The following is a 20473-nucleotide window of genomic DNA, read 5'->3' as shown; positions in this document are numbered from 1 at the left end:
TTGCTACATAGTCTACGAGGACAAACCATGACATTCACCATTTTTATAAAACAGCTTTTATGAGTGCGTCCCATAAAAAAGACGCACCCGAAGCCTACACGTTTCACACATGTACCTTGTGATTGTCAGTCAATCAAAGTGGCGCTACAGTCAGAGGCTCCATGTGTAGCAAGTGAAGTGGGAGATTTCTAGTCAATGGAAAATGGAATTACAATTATGGAAGAAGTTGGCTAAATGAGAAGTAGTAGGCTACAACGATCAACCAAAGGGTAGGCTATTGTTTAATATGAATGGATTTGTTGTAGACAAGTAGGGGAGCACAGCAAAATAGCCTCAATTAGTCTTATTATGTTAGCTAGCTAGCTTCTTTACAACGATTTGATGCAGTCAAGACAGGCACTACCAGATGGTAAGATCGATAATTTATGGCCACTGGAGGAATTACCATTAGACAGAAGAGGTAATTGCCTCAGGCCTCACATCATCAAGGGGCCTACTGAGCTGGGCATAATACAATTATTGTAATTAAAATTATTTTTCCAGTGTGGCCTTCCGCATCTGTGGTGGAATGTGGCCGAGCTACAGCTGTGCTTGTCAGACAAGGAGACATCCCGAAAATCTTTCTCACAGTTTGGGCTACACTCTAATATGACCCCCCCCCCCCCCCCCCCCCCCTCTCCGTTTCACTCGACAACCCCCACAAGTGTCATGGTACCGCTTTTTGGGGGACTATCTGTTTTTCCATGTATGAATCTGTTAATCAATGCGTTTCTACGGGCTAATAGCAGTAAGGCCAAATTCAATGTTTCATCAAATGTTACATTTTTTACAGATACCTAAAGAGATCCTAAAATTCAAAATCAAATAGCTAAATGACCCTTGGTATGACCATCTTAAAACAATTCCCCCCCGGCTTAGACTCTAGAGCAGGGGTGTCAAACTCATTCACAGGTGGGAGGTGGCACCTTAATTGGGGAGGACAGGCTCATAGAAATGGCTGGTATAGAATAAATGTAATGGTATAAACATATGGTTTCCATCTGATACCATTCCATTCACTCCATTCCAACCAATATTATGAGCCGCTGGTTTTTTATTTTCCTTTCAATTAAGACCTAGACAACCAGATGAGGGGAGTTCCTCACTAATTAGATAACTTATTTAATCAATCAAGTACAAGGGAGGAGCGAAAACCCGCAGACACTCGGCCCTCTGTGCAATGAGTTTGACACGTGGTCTAGAGAGCAGTTTAAATACAAAAAAGATGTTTTAATGTAATTCCCTTTAAATGGGAGTTGTTATGCTGCATCTGACACCTACCCAGTAGTCGCACAGTGCTAATTGAATCTCTCATCAACACCTCTGCAGTATGGCATGGATGCTGTGATACACCAGAGTCTCTTCTATCCTAACTACTGTACCTGGGACTTCCCTCCTCCCAGTACGTTGACCATCACCTCCATCACCGTCTCATGCATGCCCAGCACACGCATCAGGTTGGGGTGCTGGTAGAATATCTTGTTGTTCATGATGTCACTGGATGGAAATACAAAACACAAGCAACTGTGAACATGAGAGAATACTTAGAACAGAGTGATGCCTGAACATGCAACACTGCTATTGTATCGATCTTAGAAGTTACCAAAGGCTTGTAAACAATATTTCATCCACTAAAAACACCTAATTATCAGACTATGTTCATGCAGACTTTGTTGTGACGTGCCCTTGCCTACCCCAGACCGTCGATCATGAGTTTCTCCTCCTCCTTGCCCATGCGTACGGACAGCAGTGATCTGATCTGACCCAGAGAGGCCAGCAGGTTGATGGTGTCCTGTATAGAGGCAGCACTGATAGTGTAGCTCTTCCTCATGGCCCGGAGCAGCTCTCCAATGCTGTCGTACTGTCTCCTCAGCAGGCTGAACATCACTCTGACCAGCTCGGGGTCCTGGACATGGCACTCCTGAGCCCAGCTCACCATGGTCTGGCTAATCAGCTCTTTAAGGTTGGCTGGGGGAAATTGCAGAACCTCATTAACTCCTAGACTTTAGACTGTTAGGATATAGGTTATATACTGGATAAGACTGAGATGTCTTATTTAAGATACTCTTTGAAGACGTAGGGTTTCAGAAGATGGGCAGGGACTCTGCTTTCCTAGCATCAGGGGGAAGCTCATTCCACCATTAGGGTTCCAGGACAGAGAAGAGCTTTGACTGGGCTGAGCGGGAGCAGAGTCCACCTTAGGGGTGGGACGGCCAAGAGACCAGACGTGGCAAAACGGGATACCGCTATTGTAAAGACAACGAGTATTAAAAAAAAAAAAAAACACCTTTATTTAACCAGGTAGGCCAGTTGAGAACAAGTTCTCATTTACAACTGTGACCTGGCCAAGATATAGCAAAGCAGTGTGACAAACAACAGAGTTACACATGGAATAAACAAACGTACAATCAATAACACAATAGAAAGAATCTAGATACAGTGTGTGCAAATGAGGTAAGATTAGGGAGGTAATGCAATAAATAGGCCGTAGTGGCGAAGTAATTACAATTTAGCAATTAAACACTGTAGAGATAGATGTGTAGAAGATGAATGTGCAAGTAGAGATACTGGGGTGCAAAGGAGCAACAACAACAAAAATATGGGGATGAGGTAGTTGGATGGGCTGTGTACAGGTGCAGTGATCTGCTCTGACAGCTGATGCTTAAAGTTAGTGAGGGAGAAATGAGTCTCCAGCTTCAGTGATTTTTGCAATTCGTTCCAGTCATTGGCAGCAGAGAACTGGAAGGAAAGGTGGCCAAAGGAGTAATAGGCTTTGGGGGTGACCAGTGAAATATACCTGCTGGAGCGCGTGCTACGGGGTGGGTGCTGCTATGGTGACCAGTGAGCTGAGATAAGGCGGGGTTTTACCTAGCAGAGACTTGTAGATGACCTGGAGCCAGTGGGTTTGGCGACGAGCATGAAGCGAGGGCCAGCCAACGAGAGCGTACAGGTCGCAGTACTGGGTAGTATATGGGGCTCTGGTGACAAAATGGATGGCACTGTGTGATAGACTGCATCCAATTTGTTGAGTAGTGTGTTGGAGGCTATTTTGTAAATGACATCGCCGAAGTCGAGGATTGGTAGGATAGTCAGTTTTACGAGGGTGTTTGGCAGCATGAGGGAAGGATGCTTTGTTGCGGAATAGGAAGCCGATTCTAGATTTACTTTTGGATTGGAGATGCTTAATGTGAGTCTGGAAGGAGAGTTTACAGTCTAACCAGACACCTAGGTATTTGTAATTGTCCACATATTCTAAGTCAGAACTGTCCAGAGTATTGATGCTGGGCGGTTGGGCAGGTGCAGGCAGCGATCGGTTGAAGAGCATGCATTTAGTTTTACTTGCATTTAAGAGCAGTTGGAGGCCATGGAAGGAGAGTTGTATGGCATTGAAGCTCGTCTGGAGGTTAGTTAACACAGTGTCCAAAGGGTCAGAAATATACAGAATGGTGTCGTCTGCGTAGATGTGCATCAGAGAATCACCAGCAGCAAGAGCGACATCATTGACGTATACAGAGAAAAGAGTCGGCCCGAGAATTGAACCCTGTGGCACCCACATAGAGACTGCTAGAGGTCCGGACAACAGGCCCTCCGATTTGACACACTGAACTCTGTCTGAGAAGTAGTTGGTAAACCAGGTGAGGCAATCATTTGAGAAACCAAGGCTGTTGAGGCTGCCGATAAGAATGTGGTGATTGACAGAGTAGAACGCCTTGGCCAGGTCAATGAATACGGCTGCACAGTATTGTCTTTTATCGATGGCAGTTATGATATCGTTTAGGACCTTGAGCGTGGCTGAGGTGGACCCATGACCAGCTCGGAAACCAGATTGCATAGCGGAGAAGGTACGATGGGATTTGAAATGGTCGGTGATCTGTTTGTTAACTTGGCTTTCAAAGACCTTAGAAAGGCAGGGTAGGATAGATATAGGTCTGTAGCAGTTTGAGTCTAGAGTGTTTAGAGTAGACGGTAGTATGTTAGATGCTACTAATCCTCTAAGTGGGAGCCTTTTTAAATGTTCTTTATCCAGCGGAGACTTGCTTGCAGTATCAGCCCTAGCTGATCTTAGCTCTGCAGTGCCTTCTGGCCTGTGTGTCCTTGTGCACAGAGAATGACTTTCTCCATCTATAGAGGTCTGCCCCAGACACAGCAGGGCTCATCTGGCCCTTCAGTAGCAGCCCTGCACTGCTCACAAATCCCCCCACACTGCTGTTAAAGACAATGCACTTAACTAGCTGATCTCACTTCTATCCATTGTCACCATGCAAGAGACACAATTGAAACCATTCAAAGACTCAATTCAGAAGCCTGGCTCAGTGATGCAAATTACAGCCTGAATTAGAAGCAGCTCTCTCTCTGCCGGCTTTGAGTGCCTTCGCTGGGCATCAGTCAGCTACAGGTAGAACACTGTCTGTGTAGAACACACAGCAACAAGTAGAACAATGTATGTGTAGAACACACATCTACAAATAGAACACTGTCTGTGTATAACACACATCTACAAGTAGAACACTGTCTGTGTATAACACACATCTACAAGTGGAACACTGTCTGTGTAGAACACACATCTACAAGTAGAACACTGTCTGTGTATAACACACATCTACAAGTGGAACACTGTCTGTGTATAACACACATCTACAAGTAGAACACTGTCTGTGTATAACACACATCTACAAGTAGAACACTGTCTGTGTATAACACACATCTACAAGTCTCTTCTCAAAAGGAAAGGTGGTAAATTGTGTGAGCAATGTCAATGTCATACTTTTCCATTTGGATTTGGAAAGATAACACTTTTTCTAGTTCATTCACGAAAAGGCGATTGCCCATTCTCAATGGAGCGCAAGTGAAGCACTCTTATGTAAGAATGAGACTCACTGGGAGAGTAAGAGGTATTAATAGTAATTTAGCATATTCTGCTGCCTCTCCCGGTTAACTGAGTCATTCGTTTGGACAGCTCATATGAAGGGAACCCTCAAGGCTTCAATAAAACCAGATCGATACGCCTGTGGAGGTGTGTGGCGGTTGTGTGTAGCGGTGGAGTGTGGCGGTGGAGTGTGGCGGCTGTGGTGTGTAGCGGTGGTGTGTAGCGGCGTTGTGTAGCGGTGGAGTGTGGCAGCTGTGGTGTGTAGCGGTGGTGTGTAGCGGTGGTGTGTAGCGGTGGAGTGTAGCGGTGGAGTGTGGCGGCTGTGGTGTGTAGCAGTGGTGTGTAGCGGAGGTGTGTAGCGGCGGTGTGTAGCGGCGGTGTGTAGCGGTGTGTAGCGGTGGTCTGTGGCAGTGATCTGTGGTGGTGTGTTGCGGTGGTGTGTGGCGGTGTGTAGCGGTGGTGTGTGGCGGTGTGTAGTGGTGTGTGGCGGTGGTCTGTGGCGGCGGTGTGTGGCGGCGGTGTGTGGCGGCGGTGTGTGGTGGCGGTGTGTGGCGGCGGTGTGTGGCAGTGTGTCTGTCTGTCTTCCAAGGTTAGGTAGCATCGCCAGAGTGAGAACAGTAACACATTTAGAACAGTGGGGGCTGGGGGAGGGGTTAGGTGGCTGTGTTTTAAAGTCTCTGTTTCTGCTGGTTGGTTGATTGGCTTGTACTCCACGAGTACAATCAGTCCCAGAGAGAGGCAGCAGGGCAGGAAGGGCAGTGACAAACATGTAACAACATTTCTCCCTCTCCAGCTACAAGGAGCATAACGACCATCTCTCATTACATAAAGACACGCATGCCTCAGCTGCCAGGAAGGACAATAGAGTTCCAAAGATGAACAAACGCCAGTCAGCCGGCAGGCCCAGTGGAGCGAAACTCCTCACAAACACACACTACAGCTCACACTATATCTCACATAGCCCGATCAACAGGAAGCAAATAATATTGGACCACTAAATGAATGTGGCCGATAGATACTAGGTCAGCGAGTTTGGCAAAGCTATTGCCTTTATCCTGTGATCTGATCAGCATCCTATGGGAGTTACAGTGGACTTTAGGACCCCTGCTGTATTCTCAAGGTCCCACGGGGAAGCTGAGATGACAGAGGGAGGAACCTGGGAGAGGGGAACATGTGGAGAGACTGGAGGCCGTGGAGGGACCATAAAACAGCTGACTAAATGTAATTGGACCCCTCATCCATGAGGACATGGGGACTGCAGAGGAGAGTTTGGGTCAATGCTGAATCAGGCCTCTCTGTGGGCTGAGGGGGGGGGGGGGTTCAGGTAGGAGGTTGATTAGTGGGACTTCTCCAAAACAGTGGAAACACAGAGTTGTCTACCCACGTTTGTAGATGCATCAAAGCACTGCATTGCACCCTTTCCTTTTCTCACTCCTTCTTCACTCCCTCCTGCAGGACTCCTAATTCATTCAGAGGTAGTAGCAGTGGAACCATGTACCCAGTCTGCCGTTACACAGCATAGTTATAATCAATCATGTCTGAAGAAAACAGCCAATACGGGCAAGAAAATACAGACAAGAAAAGTATTTTAGTGGAAATACACAACTACACAAATACACAACAAAATACACGTCTATTTTCATCTCCTCGCTCTTGTGAGATCAATAGTGGGGTCTCATGTGGTCCACATCAAGGTCTGTCTAACTGTCTGGGGACAGATTGCCTTTAACCATCTGCATTCACAGGTGCATATTTCAGGCCACATTTACCCGCCGCAATTTGGGCAGTTGTCCATGCCAGCATCACTCTTATTACAGGTAGTGAGCTGTACCCATCTTCAGGAAGAGTGCATGTTTTTCATCTTCCTGTTTCACAAACAATTGGATTTACTGATCTCAGAACAGTGAGTGCATTGCTTTATGGCAGTGGTGTCAAAGTCAAATGGACGGAGGGCCAAATAAAAAATTTTGCTACAAGCCGAGGGCCGGACTGTTCGAATGTTCATTGAAAAATTTTTAAATGACGCATATAGTCTAGTGAACCTAATTGAACCTACTGAAAACCTAACAAATATATTCCAATATGATCAGATAAATAAAGCAATATTTTCTTATGGCTCTGTCAGTAATCTTTAATTTTCAACAGACACAAAAGACAAATTTCCTTTATATAAAAATCCCCATAACATGAACATTAAATGAAAGAAACCGGTATTCAAGGCACCATCAGTAGCCTATATTTTCTATTTTAGCAAAAGTGGGCTAAATTTACTTCAAAGAAAAAAACAATAATAGCAATTTTCTATCATCCACTCAACTGAAATATTTTTAAAATATAATTGGATTGAAATACAATAAAATAAAGTGCAAAAATCTATTAATCAAAAACAACACTTTGTTTAAGGAGAAGTAACATGCAGTGAAAACAAATATTAAACTTTAACTTTTAAACTTGAACTGAGTAAAAACTCTAAATATGTGATTGCACAGTAATGTTCACTTGTTTGAGGTTGAGGGTGATACTTGGTGGTGTCCCATCTTTTCCACAAGTTCATCAATGTTCGGGGTAAGGCTCTGAGCTGAGGAAATCCTCAGAATTGAGTGGAGGTGTTCAGCAGTAAGTCGACTTCTGTGTGATGTTTTGTTCAGGTTCATCAAAGAAAACAGTTGTTCACACAGGTATGTGCTGCCAAACATAGACAACGTTTGAGCAGCCTGGATGCGCAGCTGGGGCATTGTGTCGGGGAGGAAACGGGCGAACTCCGCAGCACCCACTGCCGCATATTTTGCCCTCAGTGCATCATTGCATTGGAGGTCAATCAACTCCATTTGGAGGTTTGGTGGTGAGCTTTCCACGTCAACAGCAAATGGGTTACCGAGCAGTTCCAACCTGCTTTTTTGTGCTTCAAAGTCAGCAAATCGGCGTCGAAAGTCAGCGGCAAGCATACCTATTTTATCAGCCAACTGTGCGCTCGGGAACGCACTGGTAGAGAGCTTCTCTTTCATGGTCTGGCAGCTGGGAAAGTGGCTCAAATTTTCTTTCCGCATCTGCGTCTCCCACAGAGTCAGTTTGGTTTTAAATGCCTTCACTGTACTGTACATATCAGAGATGACATGATCCCGACCCTGCAGCTGCAAGTTCATTGCATTCAGATGACTCGTAATGTCACACAGAAAAGCCATTTCACACAGAAACATTTCGTCTCGGAGTTGTGTTGTGTCTTTCCCTTTGCTGTCCAAGAACAGACAAATCTCCTCACGAAGCTCGAAACATCTTTGAAGCACCTTTCCCTGGCTTAGCCATCGCACCTCTGTGTGATAAGGCAAATCACCATGCTCCGTTTCTAACTCCGTCAGAAATGCCTTGAACTGGCGGTGATTCAAACCTTTGGCTCTGATAAAGTTAACTGTGCGCGTGATGATGCTCATTACATGCTCCATTTTCAAGGCTTTACCGCACAACGCTTCCTGGTGTATGATACAATGATAAGCTGTCAGCTCACCTGTCGCGTTTTCCTCTTGCATCTTTTCCCGTATCTTCGCCACCAGTCCGCTCCTGTGTCCACACATCGCAGGTGCTCCGTCGGTTGTCAAACCCACGAGTTTTTCCCAAGGCAGCTCCATCTCATTTACACATCTTGACACCTCTTCATACAAATCATGCCCCGTAGTTGTGCCATGCATAGGACGTAAAGCCAAAAACTCCTCTGTCACGCTTAGGCTGGAGTCCACTCCGCGGATGAAAATTGACAACTGGGCAATGTCAGAAATGTTGGTGCTCTCATCCACAGCCAAGGAATATGCAATGAAATCTTTTCCCTTTTTCACAAGCTGCTCTTTTAGATTGATGGACAACTGGTCTACTCTCTCGGCAATGGTGTTTCTGCTCAGACTCACATTTAAAAAGAGTTGCCTTTTTTCTGGGCAAACTTCGTCACAAACTTTAATCATGCAGTTTTTGATGAAATCCCCCTCCGTAAATGGCCGGGCTGATTTAGCGATCTCTTCTGCCAAAATAAAACTGGCCTTGACAGCAGCCTGGCCTTGTGATTTGGCTTTTTTGAACAGAGCCTGTCGAGATTTGAGGCCTCGTTTTAATTCCTCTGCCTTTTGTAGCCTTTGTTCCATGTCCATATTCTTGTTTTTGTCCGCGTGTTTCGTTTCATAATGTCGTCTCAGATTATACTCTTTCAGTACCGCCACACTTTCTCCACACAGAAGACACACAGGTTTTCCAGCTACCTCCGTGAACATATACTCCGACTCCCACCTTGTTTGAAACCCCCGGTTCTCAGTGTCCACCTTCCGTTTTGCCATTTTTGATGGGTATCTGAAAGTTAATTTTACTGTGATGCTGACGACTGCTGTGCCAATAAATATTGAAATGAAGCAGCCTACTGCTCGGTGCGTCACCGTTGCATTGTGGGAAATGTAGTATTGGTGCGTGTAAAAGATCTGCGGGCTGCCGGCTTGCTGCGGTCTGCGGGCCGGTTCTAATAATAAATCAAGATCATCCCAGGGGCCGTAAAAAACCTTCTCGCGGGCCGGATGTGGCCCGCGGGCCTTGACTCTGACATATGTGCTTTATGGTGTTACATGGTAGGAAAATTATCTGAAATTGCTTTATATCTCATTAACAGTTTCAAGAAATGTAGAGTTGTCCTGATAATATTGAGGATTCTGCTATTGTGAAACATTGTTGTGGCATTGGTTTGTCCAGGACAGGAAGAGAAGTGTATGAATTTTTAATTGTGTTTTGATTAACGGCAATCAGTTCATTTATTAGTAGCCTCTGACATTACAATTTCCATACTGTACTCAGACTGGTACAGTGCTCTGTGTGTGTATATGAGATCGGGATAAAGAGGCCTGAGTTAAATCAGTGCAGTGTTTTCTCTCTCTGCAGAAGAGCAGGACTGAGTGAAGACGCCCCTCACTGCCAGGCGGAGCAGCCATCCTCTACCGGCTCTGCATTACCATAATAACATTGAAAAATAAATTGAAATGGAAATGACTGCCACTGTGTGTCTGTACTACATGCCAGACAAATGAAACAGGGCTTGTATGCCAGCATCACTATTCAACAGCTACCCTGCTCCTTTCAATTTCCCCACCTCCTGTGTTACAGCGAGTAAACAGTGACTTGTTTTGGAGAGATAACCTATTATAGGAGTCTATTAGGAAACATATGTTATTACTGAGGGACTGTTTGATCTTCAGGGACTACAGGGACTAGAGGGACAAGGTGGGTTTCAGAGTCGCCAGTTCCTGTTATTGCTGGCTGTGACATATAGAATAAGAGTAATATTAATAGTATAGTCTTACAGGGGGCTTGTTGTTCCTGCTCTGTGGGCTCCTCTTCAGTCTTCAGAGGTTGACCTTTGATTTTGTAGACCAGGGCCAGCAGACGACCTTTAATAGACGTGTCCTGGTCATCTTCCTCTTCCTCCATAGGGATTCCTACATAAACACACAGCACAGGAATAAAATCGATATCACACTCCTGGACAAATATAATTTCCTAGGGGTAAATCGGGCAACATATGTCAGCTGTATCATATGGTTTAATTTGCTAGTGTAATGTTTTCCTTTCTCTTTCCATGCAGTCTCCATCCTAAGGTGCTGCTGCAGGTCAGAAAAGTGCAGCATGACTGTAGAATACATTACATCAGTATAGTACCCCCTAGGTACAGCCCTTTTCAATTATTTAGCAAAACATCAAGACGTCAGAGCAATCTGGAGAGGCAGTGAACTAAAACACATCAGCAGAGAGATAGAAGCCGTCCTTTCTGCAATGAAACACAGGAAGCTCTAATACAACATCCCCCTGTAATTCAAATGAACCTGGGGAGCTCCGGCAATAAACATAGATTTACAAGGATGAGAACTAACTATATTACATAGCTTGTGAAGTGAAACATGCAATTAATATTGCTGGGGATGTTTTCACCAGTCCTATTTGGACAAGCATTGTGTCCAATTTGTTGTGAGTAATAACATTGGCCATGTTGACGGTTTTGTTTTCAATGAATCCCGCAGCTCATCTCTACAGTATCATTTCCCACTCAGGCCCTGTGATGCTGCCATTCATTTTTTATTCCTAGTCAGATGGCAGGTCATAATATTCAGGTCCAGACTGGAGACATAAACCCTCCTGATGATGTTCTTTACCACAGTGCAGCCGCAGCTCGTTGTGGAAGGCATAGAGCTCCTCCTGTATGTCCTCTGGACACGGGCAGTCCTCCCCCGTACTGAAGTTCAACAGCATGTTCATCTGAAACACACACATAGACTGTCATTTAGGCCACATGACTGTAGTATGCAATGGGCTTACGCATTTTATACATATATAGTTCCGAAAAAATAGCAACTATGATCAAGCTTGTATGCAGTAATAGAGACTGAAGGTAAAATGACATTAAAGTTTGTGAAAAGTGAGCGGGGAGCAGTGACCCTGACGTGCTGTGTAGATGAGGAAATGGGGAGGTATCCCTCCCTCCTGTCTGGCGGGGGGGTTGCAAAGCCTGGATGTGGCCCCGTCCCCGGGCAGAGGCAATAGCACAACAGACAGGGATGGATTCCCACAGCCTTGAGGCTGGGCAGCGGAGGGACACACTCAAATTAAAGAGCTTTGGGGAGCAGTTAGAGAGACAGTCACTAAGCCTCTCTCAGTCACTCCGGGCTAGCAGAGCGGTTCTCTCCACAATGAAAGAACCCACTTATACAAAACCAAAGGGAATTTGAGGAAAAGGATGAAATATATTAACCATGAATGAGGAAAAATGACTGAATGCTCCCACACTACTCACTAGAGTTTAGAGTGGAGGTGGAAAGAGTGCCACTGAGGTTTACGAGAACAATGTGCCCTTGTTGCGATGTGTGTGCGCGTGCTCGCTAGCTTAGAACAGTAGTCTCAGCAGCAGCCTGTTCTGTGTTAATGTGCAAACTCTTCTATCTAATACAAATGTAACAAGGTTAACACACGCAGATGTCTGCAGTCACCCCAGTTGTCATGTGGGCAGCATTTCAAAAAGCCTAACTCAACCACAGATTTAAGGCCACGGCCGAGAGTCTGTGACTAAAACTGCTTGCCACACTGTTACTCCACGTGAGAGATGATAAACTCCCCATAACCTACATCATTAACTAGGAGGCCATCTTAGGTTATTTCTATTTCGGTGTGGTACCTGTTCTTGGGGAGGGGAGCGGAACTCCTTGGTCTTCTTGGCGGTGACGGCAGCAGACATGTTGAGGGCCAGCATCAGCTCGTTGTACCTGAACTTCTGGTTGTACTGCAGCTTGGAGACAAAGCTGTCTGAGAAGGACACAATGGCCTCGATGCGATGCTTCAGCTCACAGTCACAGAAGTAGTGCAGCAGCTCACACATCTAGCAGACAAACACATTTTCCACATATAATATCAGCTGGGATTTAGACACAGACACTAATGACACATATCTTCAGGGAACTTATTAAAAGAGAAAGCATTGATACAGAGACATTACATGGCTGAGTGATTTTAAAGTGGACTATAAAATGTCAGTGGATTTTTGCAGAGCATGTGATTGAAAGCCTAGCAGAACCAGTGTCTCAGTCTCAGTGGCCATGTTACCTGTCGTTTCACTGGCTCAGGCAGCCTCTTCTCCAGCAGACCTTTCATTGGCAGCTTGGCGTCTTTAGCCGCCTCCTCCTCCCCAGCCTCCACCGCCTTCTCCTCGGTGCCCGTCAGCCCCTCCTTCTCTGTGGCCTCCATCACCACGGCGACGGCCTCCTCGCTATGCTCCACAAACACGTTGGGGTCGATGAGGAGCAGGATCTTATGAACATCGTGACTACCCAGCACGCCCATGGTGAGCAGTGTACCAATCAGCCTCAGGATGGGCACAAACTGGTACTCCACGCTGCCCCCTACAGGGTCCCTGATGTGATGCCCACCGCCTTGCACGGCCTCGGTCAGCATGGTGATGGCCTTCTCCTTCAGGGCATCCAGGGGGATCTGGGGGCTGTACAGGTGCTGCTCCCTCTTAGTGCTGATGAAGCAGGGGGGGTAGAAGTTGAGCCGGGGCTTCAGGGAGGTACTGAGGCCCACCCCGGGAGGAGAGTGGTGCCTGGAGGCATCGGAGAACAGGCGGATACTGCGCGTCTCGGCGGTGATGGGGATAATAAACTCGTTGTTCATCATGAGGCGGGCCTCCTTGGCCGTCTCCAGGTGAATGCTGATCAGGATGTTGTAGAAGCCCTCGCGCAGCATGCCCGAAAGGTACTGGTTGTCGATGGTGTAGAGCAGCTGGGATTGGTCCAGGTGGCTGCAGAGGGCATGTGCCACGCGGGTGTTTCCCAGGGCACACAGGGCACAGTACAGCTTCAGGGTGTGGTAGTGGAACTTCCTCAGGTCCTCCTGCTCAGACAGCTCCATGATGTCAACACACCTGGTGGGGAGGTCAGTATACTGTTTAAACAGAGCAAGGACGTATACAGGAGCGCTTATGTCCTCAACCAGGGTGTGTGGTGCAATCTGTGTATGTGTGCACGTCTACCTGTTCTCCTCAGGTATGTGCACAGCCAGCATCTGCAGGGGCTCCAGACACTGCACCACCCAGCCGTGTCTCTCACTGACCCTGGCCGTCTCCACCTTTAGGAAGGTGTTGGGCATGCGACTCCACAGCACTGAGTTGATGGTCTGGACGTCCAGCCTCGGAGGGCACTGGGGTACTGGGTTCTTATGCTCACTCTTAAAGATGGCAGCTGACAGGGGCATGGCATTCTGTGGAGGTCAGAGGTCACAGAGCACATTGTAGTTCATGCAATGGATGATATACCAGTAGAAACGGTGGATAGATTTAAAATGGAATTCAGGTCAGGGCCATAATTAGATAGGAAGGATTCAAATCGAGTTATTCTACCTTTATCTTGGACAGCTCAAACTGGAAGAGGTTGGGGCTGGTCGGTCGCACAAACACAGCAGGAAACAGCTTTGTGTTTGGTTCCACCTGGTCAAGAAAGAGCACAGCACTAATATAAGAAGTTTGCAGACAGAAAAGGTATATTGAGGCCATACTGCAGTTACAGTATAGAGGGAGACTATACAGAGTAGCATTGAGAGTGCATGATGTTCTGGAGCTATCTGAGTGTGTGTGTATGTCAGAGCGAGACTAGGGAAGAGGCTGGCAGGATGGCTCAGAACAGTTTAAAAGCTTGCCTTGTTTCTGCGAGGGGAGAAATTAAGAAGATCATGCCCTTTAAAAGGGGAGGTTTTGTTGTATGGTTTGAGAGTACAGACAGCCAGACACTGAGCTGAGATCTGGCAGGCAGGACAGACAGCCCCATATCCTGCTGCTGAGCCCGAGGCAGGGGGGACTGAGTGACTATCACACTGAGTAATGAAGAGATCAGGACAGGCAAATCTGTTTTTAGAGAATAGATGGTGTAGTTCTGATAAGAGACTGACTGATGGGACAGAGACTGTAGGGCTGATAGCAGCAGGAAGGAAGGAGGCTGAAGAGAGTGTGATACGAGATTGTAGACTGTGTAGTGGACATCTTAAATAGAGACATTGTGTAGTTGGCTATACCGTACCTGGTAGGAGGTGGCCAGCTCCTTGCTGTTGCCAGTGAAGGTCACCAGGCCAGTGGCCAGGTCAATGAGACAGCCTATCTCCAGGTCCACATTACTGCGACTGGATGAGTGACCTGAGCTGGTGACGTCCCCACCCCACACCATGTAGCAGTTACTCCTCCTCACACTGGGGAATGGTGAGGGAGGAAGAGGAAAAAGAAGATAGTATCTGATTAGTTGCTTATCACTATTCATACCGACATGAGGATGAGGGTTTCCTTAACAACACGATTACCTCTCATGGACCCGCCCACGCTGGTCTCCCAGGGTAACCGTCACCGTCCGGTTCTTACTGAGGTTGAAGTGGTTGCTATAGTAATGGTAGTCGGGGGTGACCCAGCCCACCCACACACAGGATGGATCCTGACCAGCAAACACCCGGACAGAGTAGTGGTACTGCAAGACAACATGGTGGCAGGTTAGCTTGACTACATGGCACCTGAACTATCATCAGCTGCTTATCATCCATTTCATACCGTGCTGATGTTGCTGTAATCTGTTCCTCTTATTCCATCATGACTGTGTCTCATAGACTTCAATGGATGTCTACAACGAAAACATCAGCATTGAATCATTTCTTTATATACTGTAATTTAGAAGATAAAGCGCTTTTACAGAAACAAAGTTTAATACTGTCAGTGTCATATACAGATGTTAGTGTTGTACAACAGTGAATGTGTGTTCAGAGGCCTGACCTGTGTTTCAGTTTGAGGGACTCGTGATCTTCATGCACTCCGTTCATGTCCATGACAGGGCTGGTCTTGAAGAAGGAGTGGAACTCCACAGGCATGCTCAGTCGACAGTACACCATGTCACCATTACTGTTCTGGGTCCCAAACGTCCTGTGGCTCACCTTCAGACATGGAGGGCTGTCGATGGTGCCATCTATTCTGGTCACCTGGGATGGAGATGTATTTGGACAACTGATTTAGCCATTCTCCATCTTGGAAGTGAGATATCTTACTGGTTCTTTAACCTCTCTTGGGTAGGGGGCAGTATTTTCACTTCCGGATGAAAAGCGTGCCCAAAGTAAACTGCCTGTTACTCAGGCCCAGAAGCTAGGATATGCATATAATTGGTAGATCTGGATAGAAAACACAAAAGTTTCTAAAACTGTTAAAATTATGTCTGTGAGTATGACAGACGAAACCCCAAGGACAAACCATTAAAAAAAATGCAGTTCCTAGGGCTTCCACTAGATGTCAACAGTCTTTAGAAAAAGTTTCAGGCTGGTTTTCTGAAAATTTTTGGCTGTAGTGTTTCCAAGCACATGGGTGGAAGCACGTTCTTTGTTATTTATCTCCGGTAATGAACATACTATTCTCAGTCTTAAATTTTACCATTTATTTACGTATTAGGGTACCTGAGGTTATAAACGTTGTTTGACTTGTTTGGATAAGTTTATTGGTAAAGTTTGGGATTCATTTTGTATGTGTAAGGGGTACGTAACTTGTGTCAGGGAAGTCAGACGCAGGAGAGCAGAACTAGGTAATAGCCGGAGCAGTTTAATAGTAAAACCAATGGCATAAGAAATACAAAATATGGGCACAATAACCCGACGCGCACCAGTCAAACAAATGTGCACAAGCACTTACAACAAACAATACCGCACAAAGACATGGGGGGGGAACAGAGGGTTAAATACACAACACTTAATGAGGGAATGAAAACCAGGTGTGGGAAAACAAGACAAAACAAATGGAAAATGAAAAATGGATCGCGATGGCTAGAAGACCGGCAACGTCGACCGCCGAACACCGCCGGAACGAGGAGAGGCACCGACTTCGGCAGAAGTCGTGACAGTATGCATTTTGAAGGAGGGAAACCGGTGGATTATTGAATGAAGTGCGCCAGCTAAACTGAGTTTTTATGGATATAAAGAAGGACTTTATCGAACAAAATGACCATTTGTGATGTAACTGGGACCTTTTGGAGTGCCAACAGAAGAAGATCTTCAAAGGTAAGGCATTTATTATATCGCTATTTCTGACTTTTGTGTCACACCTGCCTGGTTGAAAAAAATGTTTTTCATGTTTTTGTATGCGGGGCGCCGTCCTCAGATAATCGTATGGTGTGCTTTTGCCGTAAAGCCTTTTTCAAATCTGACATAGCGGCTGGATTAACAAGAAGTTAAGCTTTATTTTGATGTATACTACTTGTATTTTCATGAATGTTAAATATTTGTATTTCTGTAATTTGAATTTCGTGCTCTGCAATTTCACCGGATGTTGGCCAGGTGGGACGCTACCATCCCACCTGCCCATAAGAAGTTAAGGTAAACCTTCTGTGAACCTCAACATATCATGTATATTACCGTTTCGATTTTGTCATTGACCTTTTGACTTTCGGTCTTACCATTATGTGGTTGTGGTTCTTTGGCACATTGACAAAGGTGGGGAGGCGTTTGCTGAACCACATGGTGACTTCACGGTTCATGTTGACGGCGAAGGGTTCGAAACCCTCCTGGAGACCACACATGGTGTAGTACTTAAAGGTACTGGCGTCCTTCCCCAGGTTCATACGACCCACCTGGGACAGGCCCAGACTACACACTGGGATAAAACCTGGGGAACAGAGAGAGCGAGAGAAAGAGTGAGAGAGAGAAAAAGAGTGAGAAAGAGTGAGAACAACTGTCATCATTACCCTTCTCATTCTAAGAAAACACACATCAGGGGGAAATCAATCCAGCTTTTAATGAAAGCCATTTACAAGTGTCAGATTACATGAAGGTCAACTCATAACGGTGAGGCACTTATTTTCACTTATTTTGCAGCAGGTCTGTCAGTCATTTGACAGCACAGAGACATAAGAGAGGGGGCAGAGCTTAGATAGGTCCTTCACATACACTCACCGTCTTCAGTCTCACACACTCACCGTCCTCTGTCTCGAAGTCGGCAAAGCAGAGCTCAGAGCCCTTGTTGGTGATGAGGATCTCTCCGTTGAGGGTGAAGATCATAGACTTGTCCTCCATGTTGATCATACAGCCCACCACGTCCCCCGCGTGCCAACACCGCCCAAAGAAACGACTGCCCATGTTCAGACGTTGACCCTGAATATACACACAAAATAACTCTACAATCTGACTCAATCCTTAATCAAAATGTGATTTATTATGATGTACACAAATTATACTCTCCAGGCTAGCTATGCCGTCATCAACTATGATAAAGTGTCTATTTTCCAAAGACATAACTGTCACGCTCTGATCTGTTTCCCCTGTTCCTATGATTGTCTCCAGGTGTCGCTTCTTTTCCCCAGTGTATTTATCCCTGTGTTTCCTGTCTATCTTTGCCAGTTCGTCTTGTATGTTTAGTCAAGTCAACCAGCGTGTTTTTTCCCGTACTCCTTTTCTATTCTCCTTGTTCTAGTCCTCCCGGTTTTGACCACGAGCCTGTCTGCCACTCTGTACCTCCTGGACTCTGATCTGGTTTTGACCTTTTTGCCTGTCCACGACCATTCTCTTGCCTACCCCTTTGGCTTATTAAACATTGTAAGACTCCAACCATCTGCCTCCTGTGTCTGCATCTGGGTCTTGCCTTGTGCCTTGATAATAACGCTATAAGTATGTAGAATAGAGAGTTGAGGGCTCACCTTGTATCCGTCGAAGACAAAGGCCAGCTCATCAGTGCCCAGCTCTACATCAGGCCTACATCCAGGTCTGGCCCAGCCCACACGCATGTCTCCCCCTGTCACCACATCAAACTCAAAGTACCACTTCCCCGCCATCACCGCGTACGTCCTCTCCACACGGAAGAAACGGATCTTGTCGATGCTCAGTCTGTCCACCACATGGCCTGCTGGGTGGGAAGACGGCCACAGTATCAACACAGGAAGTTTTGTACTGTTCTGTGTATGTCAACATGGCTTCGTGTGGTAAAGATAACTTACCGCCCTCCTGATCTGGAGGTTCGATATTGTATCCATATCCAATCAGAGTGCGGATGGCCTCACGGAGGCTGTCCCTGTTGGACTTCTTAGTACGCTCATCTAATAAAGAATATGGCACCAGGCGAGGGTTCCGCTTGCTCTTCACATCCTGCATTGAGCACAGATGGGCACAGTCAGAATCACACGCACACCACTCATCATCGTGCTGATACTTAGCCAGCTCCATGGACCCGCTATAGGCCAGTGTTTGTCACAACTGGGCTGCCAATCTATAAGGGTCATTGAGTAGTTCATTGGGCGTTTGACATTATTACTACGGCGCTATACTGTTATTCTGGGTTTCCTTTTGGTGTCATTCATCCCTCTGCTGGAGGTAGTTACATTTAGCAGTATTGCTTTTGAGCTTGCTGCTCTTACATAGGGAAAGGGTCATTCTTTTGTCCAAAGTTATAAAGCCTTCAGTGTGTTTACTGTATGTGAGCTGTGGTCAAAACCTGCAGTGCTTTCACAGACATAACACAGAAGACTGTGTGCTTTACCTGCTGAATGCCATAGGTCCATCCTTGTTTGATCCTGTCCTTGGCCCACACGTTGTGGGCGTTCTCCGCCAGTTTATCCACCAGAAGTTCCTGGCCTGGGGTCAGCTTCATGTCAGACAGCTCCAGTGGCGTGGGCTTGTAACCATTCGACATCATGTAGCTTTAAACAAGACGAGACATTAGAATGCCTAACTACCGAGACAAAACAGTATTTGTCAGGATTTTTCTTACTTTGTGCTAGCCTATCCAGAACATAGGAATATCGAAAAGTTGGTAAATCATGTATTAGGTTCTTGCTGATCTGTGTATTTAAACGTCTAGTAGACTCTTACTTCTTTGGGAGTTTGATCTTCTTCAGGTCCTCTTCAGCGTTGGCGTTGACCTGGACAACATGGCATCCTAATGCCAGCAGAGTCCTGTGAAGAGAGATTAACAATCTCCATCCTGGGGATAAGACCTGTCTACACAGGATGAGCTCTCTAAGAGGGTGACTCACATTGCCTGCACACTCTACTAAATACTATAATCAGCAGGCTTAATGTTATGATACTAGGTTTGGTGGTTTTCTGCACTCCTACATCAAGCAGAGTGGCAAATGAACCAGCACGAGCATACACAGAGAACATTGTATTGTTTAATTGTGCATGTCCTGATCCATTATGAAACCATATAATCTCCTTAAGGACTTGTTAAGAAAGAGTTTATTCACACTTGTATCAGTAAAATCTCATTGCTTCGTCATTGTAAGAGGACAAATGAGAGATGTGGTGTGATGGCAGAATAGCAGGGCTGCTCTTTAGGGGCCCAGGCTGTCTGTCTCTGTTGTGTCAGCGTCACTGTAGATGAACGTTAATCAAACCAGACTTTCTCTCTCTCCAATCACACATACACTTCTCTATCTCATGAAACTTTATTTTGTGTTTCTCAGTGTCTGGGTGTGGGCTGTCAGTGTGGATCATTAGCAGATGTCCTACGGTGACAGGTGGGTGATGTCAGGAACACTGGGGGTGTTTCAGGTGCTGAGAGTCCAGCAGGAGAGCACCTTCAGTCTACTACCCAACTGACCCCTGGTTTTCCCACACCTTCTGTCAGTCATATCCCACTGGGCACAAACTGGTTGAATCAACATTGTTTCAACGTAATTTGCCAACGTATTGTGACATTGAATCTATGTGGGAAATACATTGGATTTGAAAAAAGTAAATCAGGGTGAAATTTCAACCACAGGATTACTGTATGTCATCATGGCATCCAATTTTCAACATAGACAAACCATGTATAAAATATGTTGAATTTGTACCTTTGAAACAACGTCAGATTTTCAACGTTATAGCCACTATCAGAAAAAATTATTGGCTGGGCAGCACCTCCTACTGGAGAGTTAATCTATCTACTAGCCCTTTGGTCTCCTATCCAGCGTTTTAACCAAGCCCAGCTTTGATATTTATCACTGACTATTACCAATGTGCTATCGTAAGAATGATTATTGAGAGATCCTTTAATAACTAAATAGATTCACTGTTGCT

At 45.9% G+C, this 20473-nt stretch overlaps 2 protein-coding genes across 11 annotated transcripts in view; both read right to left on the bottom strand.

Annotated features, from left to right (window-relative positions):
- LOC129812846 (ryanodine receptor 3-like) overlaps nt 1-20473 on the bottom strand; it is a 199661-nt gene that overhangs the window by 60986 nt on the left and 118202 nt on the right. For 6 of the 10 annotated variants that reach the window (XM_055864766.1, XM_055864767.1, XM_055864775.1 and 3 more), the window contains exons 23-40: nt 19280-19363; nt 18948-19107; nt 18409-18556; nt 18112-18317; nt 17395-17569; nt 16876-17084; nt 15216-15418; nt 14997-15066; nt 14756-14916; nt 14482-14647; nt 13809-13895; nt 13443-13669; nt 12518-13334; nt 12093-12293; nt 11077-11179; nt 10231-10365; nt 1734-2007; nt 1422-1536 (exon numbers count right to left, since the gene is read on the bottom strand). In XM_055864766.1, coding sequence (XP_055720741.1) covers nt 1422-1536; nt 1734-2007; nt 10231-10365; nt 11077-11179; nt 12093-12293; nt 12518-13334; nt 13443-13669; nt 13809-13895; nt 14482-14647; nt 14756-14916; nt 14997-15066; nt 15216-15418; nt 16876-17084; nt 17395-17569; nt 18112-18317; nt 18409-18556; nt 18948-19107; nt 19280-19363 — 3541 coding nt within the window. The remainder of the gene's footprint in view (nt 1-1421; nt 1537-1733; nt 2008-10230; nt 10366-11076; nt 11180-12092; nt 12294-12517; nt 13335-13442; nt 13670-13808; nt 13896-14481; nt 14648-14755; nt 14917-14996; nt 15067-15215; nt 15419-16875; nt 17085-17394; nt 17570-18111; nt 18318-18408; nt 18557-18947; nt 19108-19279; nt 19364-20473) is intronic. The other 4 variants (XM_055864773.1, XM_055864770.1, XM_055864771.1 and 1 more) reach the window with 1 other exon arrangement.
- On the bottom strand, nt 7402-9486 carry LOC129812850 (general transcription factor II-I repeat domain-containing protein 2-like). The gene has a single exon (XM_055864779.1). It carries the CDS (start codon nt 9220-9222, stop codon nt 7402-7404), a length of 1821 nt encoding a protein of 606 aa, XP_055720754.1. The 5' UTR covers nt 9223-9486.

Source organism: Salvelinus fontinalis, chromosome 16 (assembly GCF_029448725.1).
Source record: "Salvelinus fontinalis isolate EN_2023a chromosome 16, ASM2944872v1, whole genome shotgun sequence".
NCBI lineage: Eukaryota > Metazoa > Chordata > Actinopteri > Salmoniformes > Salmonidae > Salvelinus > Salvelinus fontinalis.
The sequence above is the reverse complement of the archived record's forward strand: the minus strand, read 5'-3'. Positions and strand labels throughout refer to the sequence as shown.